Source organism: Orcinus orca, chromosome 2, assembly GCF_937001465.1.
Source record: "Orcinus orca chromosome 2, mOrcOrc1.1, whole genome shotgun sequence".
NCBI classification, from domain to species: Eukaryota; Metazoa; Chordata; class Mammalia; order Artiodactyla; family Delphinidae; genus Orcinus; species Orcinus orca.
Window position 1 is genome coordinate 125,895,168 of NC_064560.1, and position 13,162 is coordinate 125,908,329.

The 13,162-nt window shown below is 38.8% G+C and overlaps 1 protein-coding gene and 3 gene segments (V, D, J or C); 3 read left to right on the forward strand and 1 right to left on the reverse strand.

The window, feature by feature from the left end:
- Window positions 1-13,162, reverse strand: part of SALL2 (spalt like transcription factor 2) — a 915,550-nt gene that overhangs the window by 82,067 nt on the left and 820,321 nt on the right.
- LOC125963597 (T cell receptor alpha variable 14/delta variable 4-like) lies at window positions 6,057-7,043 on the forward strand. The segment is given in 2 exon segments: window positions 6,057-6,251; window positions 6,417-7,043. Coding segments are annotated over 2 exon segments (465 nt in total).
- The window catches only part of LOC117199197 (T cell receptor alpha variable 9-2-like), a 153,426-nt gene continuing 151,138 nt past the window's right edge, over window positions 10,875-13,162 (forward strand). The window contains exon 1 of the V gene segment in view: window positions 10,875-10,972.
- On the forward strand, window positions 11,012-12,559 carry LOC125963594 (T cell receptor alpha variable 9-2-like). The segment is given in 2 exon segments: window positions 11,012-11,093; window positions 11,217-12,559. Coding segments are annotated over 2 exon segments (519 nt in total).

Consider the following 13,162-nt stretch of genomic DNA (forward strand, 5'->3'; position numbering starts at 1 on the left):
ATTTACTCTTGCATAGAATTTAGAAGACAGAGTTGTGTGTCTTATTTGCTGCTTTATCTGTAGTACCTAGCACAAGCTTTTTCACATAGTTGATTATCAGTAGATGTTTATGAAAGAAATAAGAAAAGGTGAATTCTGCTATTTATTCATATTTTGATTTAAACTTTGTAATTGAATTAAATTATAAATTGATTTGTGGAGAACAAAACTCCTTAACGTGTATATTTGATAATTTGATTAAGAACATACTATTTATTGCTATTTATAAATGTCTTTAATTCTCGGTAAAGCACTGCTTAAAATAATTAAATTTATTCCTAGACTTGTAATGTTTTGTTACCATTATGATTGAAATCTTTCTTTCTGGGGTATATGGGACATTTTTTTATATGTATTTATCAGCCCCTTACTATTATTACTGGCTTGCCTAAAGGCATTTGGACTAATGGCTAATCTAGAGACAGCTTGCTACAAATCTCCTGCCTCATCTTCATGCTTTGACTGGATTAAACATTACTAAGCATAACCTTCTCTTTTAAAATGTTATTTCCTTAGTGTTGTACCTAAATCAATGGAATGAAAGAAGTTGCATAAATAATTAATTCCCTAGTTCTGCAACACCTGGTCAAGGGTAGGCTATTCTCAAGATCCCTCATATTCTTCCTAAGGATGTATATAATTAATGACTGGTATGGTGAGAATGATGCCTCTTGTCTGAGTTATGGTTAGTAAATTGCAAACTCTTTTTTTTCTTATAGGGAAAGTCATCATACTAAATCAGATTTAATACATCTAAACAAGAAAGACTAGTATTGCAGCCCAACACCTCAACCAGCTTTGATTATTTCCCTCATTGTAATCACTAGCTCCTGTCCAGGAGAAGCAAGGTGACTCTTAGTTGGTCCATTTCCTCCAAGACTGATAATGGAGTGAATGGGAAGCGTGGCTTATATTTTATTGATTTATTCTTCTTAAATCAAGTCAGAAGAGAGAGAGGATGCAATTACTATGGGCTTTCCTGCTTTGCACTAGTTAGGTGAGAATTTATTCAACAGAAGTGGAAAAAAAAGCTCTATGCAGTGTGCAGAGTCAGTCACAGCTCAGATTCAGACACATTCGAGCTTTAAACCTCCACTATGGTTAGTGTATTTGTTTCTTACTGTCTCTGAAGATAGTGAGTGTGTGCAGAAGGCGGCCCCATTCTGCAGGCTCAGGAGAAACAAGAAAATGAAAGCAGTCAACACCGCCACAGGGAAAGGAAGAAAAAGGGAGGCTGTCAGCACCCAGACTGGCTTCCCAGGATCAAGAGAAGGCGGTGAAGTTTGCAGTAACGTCTTCAGTTACTTACAAAAGCCCTATTTTGCCATTTTGAACTTAGTGTTTTAAATTTTTGTTCCTAAGTAATTATATAGAAAAGTTGACTATTTTTGGTGTACATTTCTGTTTATTTGAATTTTAATACATTGTATAGATCATGTAGCCATCATATGATTATTATACAGAACAGTTTCATTGCTCCCCAAAACTCCCCTGTGCTATCCTGTTGTAATTACAAACTCCCCTATTCCTAACTCTTTGCAAGTACTGGTCTGTTCTTTCATATTTTTATCTTATTAAGAATGTCATATGGGGGCCTCCCTGGTGGCACAGTGGTTAAGAATCCGCCTGCCAATGCAGGGGACACGGCTCGAGCCCTGGTCTGGGAAGATCCCACATGCTGTGGAGCAATTAAGCCCGTGCACCACAACTACTAAGCCTGTGCACTAGAGCCCGCGAGCCACAACTACTGAGACCGCGTGCTGCAACTAGTGAAGTCTGTGCGCCTAGAGCCCATGCTCCACAGCAAGTGAACCCATTGCAATGAGAAGTCCGTGCGCTGCAACTAGAGAAAGCCCACGCGCAGCAATGAAGACCCAACACAGCTTAAAAATAAATAAATAAAAAGAATGGCATATGAATAGAACCATACAATATATAACCTTTTTTAAAAAAATATTTATTTATTTATTCATTTTTGGCTGTGTTGGGTCTTCGTTGCTGCTTGCGGGCTTCAGTAGTTGTGACTCGTGGGCTCGAGAGCGCAGTCTCAGTAGCTGTGGCGCTCGGGCCCAGTTGCTCCGCAGCATGTGGGATCCTCCCGGACTAGGGCTCGAATCCGCGTCCCCGGCATTGACAGGCAGATTCCCAACCACTGCGCCACCAGGGAAGCCCTACAACCTTTTGAGATGTCTGAATCTCGGGGAGAGGAAGCGCATGCCACTGGACACAGGTGTGATCTCCATCTCTGCCAACACACTCAATGTTTTCTACCCCTGATGTTTTGAACTTCTGTTTTTATGGGAAGAGCTCATCGTTTCAGGTGTCTTAATTCCTGTGGATATTTGATTTATAATTCTATGAAAAACACCATGGCAATTGATAATGGAGAGGTAGTGCTGAAGGTTAGACCATATCCTATAATCATGTTGAGTCATGTTCTGTATACAAGTTTAGTTGCACAAACTCCATCCTAAATTTTTATCAATAGATATTTTTATCACACTTTAACGCTGATTTTATTGATGAAGATTTACTCTAGCAGTACGGATTGGGGTATAGCTGTTATTTGGCTTTTCTTGGACGGCATTGAATGAAATATCCAATAATTCTTTAACTTTGTTGCAATAGCAATATCTTTGTAGGGCTGAACATTTGCATTAGGATGGGTATTTTTTCAAATAAAGCCATACCTTAGCAAGTTATATTATTGGTAAGAGGACAACGTCAGGAAAATCAGAAATATATAACATTCTATCATTAAAGTGGGAAGATGTCTCTAAAAGATGAAAAACAAAAGAGTGCAAAGGAGAGTGTGACAATCTCCAAACATCTAGGAGAATTCTCTTCTAATGGTCTTGGATGGAGATGTATACTTTAGGCAATTATGTTTGTTTTAAGGATCGTGGGTCAGCCTCATCTTCTATAGAATGTCTACTTCTGACCATTCCCTGGAGAACCTTAGTTTAATATCTCTAATGTGAGTAACTCTTCAATTCTTGTCAGTTAAGGAAGCATGATGTTATACTAGTTGGTGCACATGTAACACAGGATGTATTTCTTGTACTTTATCTGCAGAATTGGTAACAAATAGTACCTAATAAGGTCATTTCTGTAAGCTCAATGGCAGTCTTTCTCTAGGTATCTTGCAGAGCATCCAGTCACCCAGATTAATGTCATGTAACAGCTGATTAAATGAAAGGCTAAAAAATCAACCTCTGCCTGTGATGAAAGGACTGATTATATTGGGTTTATCTATTTTAGTTCAGTTTGTGAAAGATTGGCATACGTGTCGTTTGGGACCTTGTGAGTTACCTGGGCCTATCAGTGACCAGTTCATAGTGAGACAACATATGACTTTGTCAGGGGAAGAAAGCAGGGCCATGGGGGCCAAGGCTAATTAATAATGCATTAGGCCATAGTAGTTCAAAGGTGTCTGATACAGTAATTCATCTCAGTTCTAATATTCCATTTGTTCTTTCCACTTCTTCAGAAGATAGAGGGATGATAAGAATAGTAAAATTTCTGAGTGAGGGCCAAAACTTTCTATAGCTCCCCTATATAGTTATACATTGAAATGGCACAGGTAGTAAACACAATATCAAGTTGATTTTCAACTATCGTGAGTGCTGTGGATTCTCTGACAAAAGACTGCTTCAACCCATGTAGAAATAAAAATACTACTACTAGTATAACCCATAACCCATAACCCATGGGGAAAAAGCAATTGTTTAACTCCTTTTCGAAATACCCCAAATGTTTCCTTGGGACAGTATTCCAGTTCATATCCCACCTTTACAGATTTTTATGGGAGTTTGTTTGCTCCAAGAAAGGCATGAACTGACCCCATTCTTTGCCATTCTAGAAGTTTCCCCACCAGTGTTTGTTTAATGTTGCAGCCAATACGTCCCTACTGTGATGTCTTTTCTCTGGAGGACTTTAGCAAGAGTTCATCGGAGATCATTAGGCTCCACCAGACAGCTGTCCTGGCTTTGATATATCTTGTCCTCATGAATCAAACAAATCAATCATTCCTAATGATTCTTTACAAAACTGGGGTCAAATTTTGTGCATCTAAGATGGAATTATTGAACCTCTCCATGGATTTCTCTTTATGTTCTAGAAGAGGTGCTTGCATAAGGATTAAGTCACAAAGGGATGCTTAGCATAATAATCTGCTCAAGCATTTTTTCCTAGCTTCTACAGAGTCTTTTACACTGTGAGAGTTGGTTTTTATGAAAAAAATTTCTTTGAGTAACAGGAAGACATCAAATAATTCATGTATTTTTAATAGGCATACATGAGATACACAAGAAGGTTAAGAAAAGGTTAAGATGATTAAAAAACCTCATTGTATTCCTAGTATTTGGAAGCTGTGAACTGTGTTAAAAACCTATAACTAGGGCTTCCTTGGTGGCGCAGTGGTTGAAGTCCGCCTGCCGATGCAGGGGACACGGGTTCGTGCCCCGGTCCGGGAAGATCCCACATGCCGCGGAGCGGCTGGGCCCGTGAGCCATGGCCGCTGAGCCTGCGCGTCTGGAGCCTGTGCCCCGCAACGGGAGAGGCCACAACAGTGAGAGGCCCGCGTACAGCCAAAAAAAAAAAAAAAAAAAAAAAAATTCTATAACTAACACTGTATGTATACTTTTTGTAATTTAATATATCCAAGAGAGATCCACAAGTTCAGCTACTTGAGTTAATTTTACTCCTGCTAATGATTGGTTTTAAAGGGAGTTTAGAGTAGCTACTGCATAACCAGCTTGGTATTTTTTCTTTTCAATATTTAAAGTAAGATTATTTTAAAAACATGTCAATTCAGAATTTTGTATGAGAGTGTCCAAAAGATCTGTTCCGGACATGAAGGCATTTTGAACAACAGAAGTACAATCATGGGATCCTTTAATTGAGAAGTGTAACAAAGTTGAATAATATGCGGAGAAATTACTATTTTATGATTAGTCAACTAACTGGTAGACAAAGTTTGAGTGGTTTAGATTGGAGAACAATTTGTACTGTATGTAGTACCATCAGATTTAAATGGAGATTCCGGAGCAAGATCTGAAGATGCTTCAACCAATTTAGCCAAGGCTGTAATTACTTTGAGACAAGGAGTATAAGTTTTGTTGAACTTTAAGGGGTAGGCCAGGATAGGCAATGGGTCTTTGTTGTTTGCCATGTTGTTTAGTAATATCCTTAGGCATGGCTTTCCTTTTACATTCATACACAAAGAAAGGTTTATTACAATCAGTGGTGAACTTAAGATCAGCTGTCTTATGGAGGTGTATGATCCATAAGCTGTCTTATGGAGGTGTATGTCACCTGCAATATATTCCCTTAGAGCTGGGCGCACAGAATATAGGGGCTTCTTGTGGCTCTTTTAGGGTCCCAATTGAGTTAATGGGAAAAATATAAATTCAAAGGTTTGATAACCTAATGACCAAACTCTGGCATCTATTTTGGCCTTTCTGAACAGAGCTGGGATGTCAAAACTAATAGAGAAGAGAAGGGGACCTCTGTGACAGGACTCCATGTCTGCAAGCTTCATTCTAGTCTTCTGCAAAGGGAGATTATCTTTTCTCCTGCTATTAGGTCCCAAGATAGGTAACTGGACAGATGTTGTGGTGAATAATTATATTGATTGCTATATCAATATATAGGTTGAAAAAGCTGCAGTAACTAGTCTAAAGAGATCTGCCTTCTTATCATAAAGTGATTTATTTCTACCTTAGGTGAAAGAAAAGCATACATAGGTGTAAATAAGGATACATGATCATTACATCTTAGGTTGTTTCCATAATCCATTATATGTAGTATTTTAAAATAAGTTCCATCACAGACGCAACAACTAAACACAGCATTTGGTCGAATCATCAATCTCCCTTTCAATAACAAATTTACCTCCTGTTTATTTTCAGATGTAATTGCTATCAGTTGAAGAGCTGGTTAATGCAAAAGGAAGTCTGGGTTGAGTGAGACTCTCACCTAGTCCATAGAGAAGCTGACATGACCCACATCAACTTGCTCCTCCAGGAAACCCCTGTTTCCTGTTGCGGGGCAGCAGCAACACATAACTCAACAATTCTTCCCTCACCCTGTCAGGCTCACCTCACCTTGCAGAGCCTTGAAATTGAAGAAGACACTTTCCATCTAGAGGAAGACCTCAAACATGCTTCTCTCCAGCCTTCTGAAGGTGGTCATGGCTTCATTGTGGCTAGGTAAGGATGGCCCCAGTGGGATTGTACCCCTCTAGGACCTAAGGACTGGGGGAACAGGTGGTTTATGGGCACCCTGGGAAGAAGGGGCAGTAGAGTGTAAAACAGAATTTCTTCGTTCCACAGTACTTATTCTTAAACTTCTGATTCTGCTTTTCTTTTCTTTAGGATCCAGTATTGCCCAGAAGGTAACTCAAGACCAACCAGTAATATTAGTGCAGGAGAAGGAGGTTGTGACCCTGGATTGCATATATGACACAAATGAGTTCAGTTATAGTCTATACTGGTACAAGCAGCCCAGCAGTGGGGCGATGATTCTCCTTATTCGTCAGGACTCTTATAACCAGCAAAATACAACAGAAGGTCGCTACTCACTGAATTTCCAGAAGGCAAACAAATCCATCAAACTTGCCATCTCAGCTTCACAGCTGGAGGACTCTGCAGTGTATTTCTGTGCACTGAGTGAGCCCACAGTGAGAGGCGTGTTGGAGGCAGGTATACCAAAACCCGGGGCTCTGCTTGATACATCTGCCTGCTATAGGGACCAGGGCAGGGAATTGCCTTCACAGACAGGAACTGGTTAGGGCTGTGGCAGCACAGGTGTAGGGTTAGAGGGAAAACACTCCTTCTAAGAACATATTTCTCTGGGTTCGTAGACCAGGTCTAGAGCTATCATTCATCAAAAACAACCTTATCCCTGAAAATTTGGGTTCAAATTTTTTATTGAAGACAAAAAATAGCCACATAAAATCCTTGCCATTTAGTGATTAGAATGAGCTAGAAGAATTGACTAAGGAAATTCAGAGACATCTGATTCAAAAATTAGTAAAAATATGCGTGAATTTTTGGATTTTCAATTTGTTCATTAAATATTTATTGAATATATATTATATTACAGGTATTGTTTTGAATAAGGAAGGTTGTGAAATCTTTTTGTGATTTTCCTCTTTTTGAATATTATGCAGTTTTACACCGTTTAATGAATTCATTTAATTTAGTTTTGTTAGCTGAGTTAATGGTACACTTGTTTACTTTCTAAGGTGCCTGATATGTCACAAACTTTGTGCTAATCCTCATTCTGTCTTATTAACACCTCTAGCATGGAATAGCTCAATTACCATAATGTAAGCTTTACCTGCCTCCCATCAGTCTTATCCACAAAAAGATCAATAATTAGTGGCTCTTAAAAGGACATTGTGAGAAGCAGACTATGAATTATCCCGTTTCTCTGCTCTTGCCCTTCACTGCACCACTCCTTCAAAAGTATTTTTGCCATCATGTGGCACATTTTGGAAACCTCCAGGCCCTCTTTTTCAATCAGTGTTACACAATCCCAAATACTCCTTCCCTCAAATTTCCTCCTTCAACCTCTAATCCCATTTTCTCAGGGTCTTAAAAGTTGAATGGTAATGGGTGGTTGCTAAGTGATCTTGTATTGTAACTGCCTCTTATATTTGCATTTCGAAAGCAGTTGTGTAGAGTAGAAATCTTAAAAGGAATGTCTTACAGTCCCTTCATTAAGTGGTGCTGGAAAAATTGGACAGCTACGTGTAAAAGGATGAAATTAGAACAGTCTCTAACACCATACATGAAAATAAAGACTAAATGTAAGACCAAATAATATAAAACTCTTAGAGGAAAACATAGGCAGAACACTCTCTGACATAAATCACAGCAATATCTTTTTTGGTCCACCTCCTAGAGTAATGAAAATAAAACCAAAAATATACAAGTGGGACCTAATGAAACTTAAAAGCTTTTGCACAGCAAAGGAAACCGTAAACAAAATGAAAAGACAAGCCACAGAATGGGAGAAATATTTGCCAATGAATGCACAAACAAGGGCTTATTCTCCAATATATACAAACAGCTCATGCAGCTCAATGTCAAAAAACCAAACAACCCAGTCAAAAAAATGGGTGGAAGATCTCAATAGACATTTCTCCAAAGAAGACATACACATGGCCAAGAGGCACATGAAAAGATGCTCAATATCATTAATTATTAGGGAAATGCAGATCAAAACTACAATGAGGGGGGCTTCCCTGGTGGGGCAGTGGTTGAGAGTCCGCCTGCCGATGCAGGGGACACAGGTTCGTGCCCCGGTCCGGGAAGATCCCACATGCCACGGAGTGGCTGGGCCCATGAGCCATGGCCGCTGAGCCTGTGAGTCCGGAGCCTGTGGTCCACAACGGGAGAGGCCACAACAGTGAGGGGCCCATGCACCACAAAAAACAAAACAAAACAAAACAAAAACTACAATGAGGTATCACCTCACACTGATCAGAATGGCCTTCATCCAAAAATCTGCAAATAATAAATGCTGGTGAGGGTGTGGAGAAAAGGGAACCCTCCTACACTGCTGGTGGGAATGTAAATTGATACAGCTACTATGGAGAACAGTATGGAGGTTCCTTAAAAAACTAAAAATAAAACTCTCATATGATCCAGCAATCTCACTTCTGGGCATATATCCAGAGAAAACCATAAATCAAGAAGACATATGCACCCCAGTGTTCATTGCAGCTCTATTTACAATAGCCAGGACATGGAAGCAACCTAAATGTTCACCAATGGAGGAATAGATAAAGAAGATGTGGTACATATATACAATGGAACATTACTCAGCCATAAAAAAGAATGAAATAATGCCATTTGCAGCAACATGGATGGACCTAGAGATTGTCATACTGAGTGAAGTAAGTCAGAGAAAGAGAAATATCATATGATATTGCTTATATGTTCAATCTAAAAAAAATGGTACAAATGAACCTATTTACAAAACAGAAGTAGAGTCACAGATGTAGAAAACAAACTTATGGTTACCAAGGGGGAAATGGGGAGGAGGAATAAATTGGGAGGTTGGGATTGACATATAACACTACTATATATAAAATAGATAACTAATAAGAACCTACTGTATAGCATAGGGAACTCTACTGAATACTTACATGGGAATAGAATCTAAAAAAGAGTATAATGATTTACATGGGAATAGAATCTAAAAAGAGTGGATATATATACATGTATAACTGATTCACTCTGCTGTACAGCAGAACTTAACATTGTAAATCTACTATTACTATACTCCAATAAAAATCAATTTTAAAAGTCTTAAAAATTTTTAACTCAAAAAATCTTACCTTTTTTTTTTTTTTTTTTTTGCGTTACGCGGGCCTCTCACTGTTGTGGCCTCTCCCGTTGCGGAGCACAGGCTCTGGACGCACAGGCCCAGCGGCCATGGCTCACGGGCCCAGCCGCTCCGCGGCATGTGAGATCTTCCCGGACCGGGGCACGAACCCGTGTCCCCCGCATCGGCAGGCGGACTCTCAACCACTGCGCCACCAGGGAAGCCCTACTCCCTGATCTTTGATGACCATCTCAGTCTAGGACACTGATCACAAATGAAATCTTATAAACTGGCATCAGACTGGCTGCAACAAAACCATCGGGGAGCTTTAAAAAATTACACACTTGTGGGAATTCCCTGGCAGTCCAGTGGTTAGGACTCCGCATTTTCACTGTGAGGGCCCGGATTCAATCCCTGGGTGGGGACCTAAGAGCCTACAAGCTGTGCAGCAGGGCCAAGGGAAAAAAAAAAATACACAGCTGTGGGTCTCAATCCTGGAAAGTATGATTCATGAAGTTAGTTGTGGGATCCCAGAATCTGTAATTTTAAATCACTTACACATTGATTCTATTATTAGCTGTTGTATGAATATCAGCTATGTCTTTAATAATTTGAAAAGCTGGGAAAAAAGAGAGTCCTAACTCATGCTCGAGGCTTTTGAAACAAATCCACATCTTTAGAGTTCCTAACCAAGTGGAGGAAAATTATTCGATTAAAGTTTGGCAATAAAATATGGCAGATGGATGGTAACAGAAAGCATCCTTGAGGTTATTCACTAAGAGTATAAGATTAGTACTTGTCTGATTCACATAGGCCAACCCTTTTATCTTGGAGTCAAGAAAATAGTAGGAGAATAAGACATTGATCTCAGACCATTCTATAAGGATTTGATCATTTCAATTATGATATTTCTTTTGTTTTCACATTTTAATGATTCTGAAATTCAGGATTCTTTGACTATTGATAAGATAGTGTGGCTTTTTCCTCTGAAAAGATTTTATTAAAAACATATTATTTTGGGACCGATAAAATATTATATTTCAAGTAGTAGTGATTCCTCAATCGGTGACCCTTGATTCATTAGTTTTGTTTGGTATAACAAATATTTAGTGAGCATGTAACACATGTCAGTCACTGTTGCTCTATAAATTGGGGTACAATGCTGAAGCACAGAGATTCACTCAGTACTGATTTGGCTTCTTATTACGTCCTCTGTAATCAACCTCAGATTCTTTTCTGACATTCAGTGGATTATAGGCTGGCCCACCATGGATACCTGAGAATATAAAGTACTATATAAAGTGCTTAAGAAAACTGTTATCTTCTCAGCTGCAGAAATACCTGGGATGCTCTGTTAAAGAACTTCCATGTCAGGTAGTGTTCTAAGAGCAAAACAGACCTGACAAGTTATGACAGCTCTTGATCAGATTTCCAAGCACCACCTGAAGACTGGCATGTACCTCATGAATAAAGTCAAGGATAACATTTTTCTGACTTGAGGAGACCAGGAAACGTGCATCCCATTTCAGTGTCTGTCCACCAGGGGGTGCAGTTTCCTAACACAAACACATTTCCTGTCTGAAACTAGGCTTAGGTTTATCCCTTCACAGTGACTTCAATATTTCTTCATGTGAAGAGTCAAGGACATTATTCAGGAGACACTCTAGAGATGAACTCCTCTCCAGGCTTAGTGACTGTGATACTCTTAGTGCTTGGTAAGCAAAATGCCTCTAAAAATTTGGATTCTTTCTTCTGTTATGTCAACAAAACCTTTAATCATAATTTTATCCTAGAGCTTTATGCCCAAAATGATACAGAACTCTTTTATTTTTCCCCAGGACAAACCCGTGAAGACTCAGTGACCCAGATGGATGGCCAAATGACTCTTCCAGAAGGGGCTGCCTTGACCATAAATTGCACTTATTCAGCCACTGGGTACCCCATTACTTTCTGGTATGTTCAATATCCTGGAGAAGGTCCACAGGTCCTTCTGAAAGCCATGAAGGACAATGAGAAGGGAACCAATAAGGAGTTTGAAGCCACATACCACAAAGAATCAAAATCCTTCCACTTGGAGAAAGCCTCAGTCCAAGATTCAGATTCGGCTGTGTACTACTGTGCTCTGAGTGACACAGTGATGGGAACCGCAGGGGCAGCTGAGCGCAAACTCTTTGAGTGGCAACAAGGGGCCTGGAGGCTGAGTGTCTCTCCATTTGATCCACTCTGTGGCACAGTCTATGGTGGTTTGTCCCTCAGTCTCTGGTTGATACAAAACTCATACAAATTTCTAGAGAATAAGAACAGGAAGTGAATATTCCCCATACCCAACTCTTCATTAGTGATTTTGAAAAAAGAGTCTGACATCAATAGTTCCTCATCCAGGGCCAAAGTAATTTCAAGGTAAAGTCACATAAACAATGAGACTTGGGGCCAATGTAAGAAGAAACAAGAAGCACTTGGATGTGTGCTGTACCCCTGTGGAAGGGTTTAGAAACCTGAAGCATTAATTACACTTGAATAAATAGGGTGGATGGTGCTGTGTGTGTTTGTGTGTTTTGAGGGCATTCAGGGAGTGAAGGCTGAAAATAGGAAGACTGAAAATAAATAAGCAGCAGACTACCCATGTTCTCTACCAGTGCCTGTGTAACAAGCAGTGATCATTTCCCAAACCCAGCAGAAAATTGGAAGTTAGCCATTGATGAATTGAGCAATAGCACATATAAGTACGTAAGCCAAAATAATTAAAAATTTAAAATGTAATAATTAACTATTCACTTCAAGGAAAAAATTATTATTCAAGAAAGTAGCATACTCATAGTCTATATGATTCAACTAAATTTTCTTCTAGATAAGTTTTACCACCAATAGTCATGATTAGGCAGAATATCTATTTTCCCCAAACCTTGTGTATTACTAAGGTTCTGGACTGTTGCTTATCAGTTAGGCTTTTTTAAAAAAAATTAATAATTTAAAATTTATGAATGAGATGGAGCTTCATTTCATTTAAAAGTCATTTATATGTTTTTGTATAAATTGTCTATTCATATATCTTCCCATCTCCTACTGTGTTATAGTCATTTAAATATAGATTTTAAAGAACATTCTCTATGTTAAGAAACTTGTCATAAGACTGTCACATATATGTGTCTTTTAAAAAAGTTTAATTAACCTTTTTGACTTTGTTTATGGTCTTGTTTGGCAGGCAGAATTTTAAAAATAGTATGTAGTAAATTTTTGAAAAATTTCTTTTATGGATTCTGAGTTATTTCATGCTTAAAAATCTGTAGCACTCTAAAATGATAAAATTTTATCTCATATTTTCTTTAGTTTTTCTCAGATTAATTTTGTCTTTAAATCTTTAAATTTGCGTGTGTGTGTGTGTGTGTGTGTGTGTGTGTGTGTGTAGAGAGGTTGAGGTTTAAGCCTTTGTATTTTTCTTAATTTTTGTTTGTTAGTTTATTTTGAGGCAGCTTTCCAGGCTCAACATTTTGAATGACTCATTTTTCTGCCACTAGAAATGACGAAATTTCGAATTCAGGGAGGCTTAACTTCTGTGTGTGTAAACTATTTACAATATTTTGGAGGGCAGTTTTTTTAAGCATATCATATGAATCAAATCACAAATAATAATTCGGAGTCTTCTGTTCCATTGGCCTGTAAGTCTGTTTTTATGCCAGTACCATACTGTTTTGATTACAAAAGCTTTGTATTATTATTATTATTTTTTTATTTGCGGTATGCGGGGATCTCACTGTTGTGGCATCTCCCGTTGCGGAGCACAGGC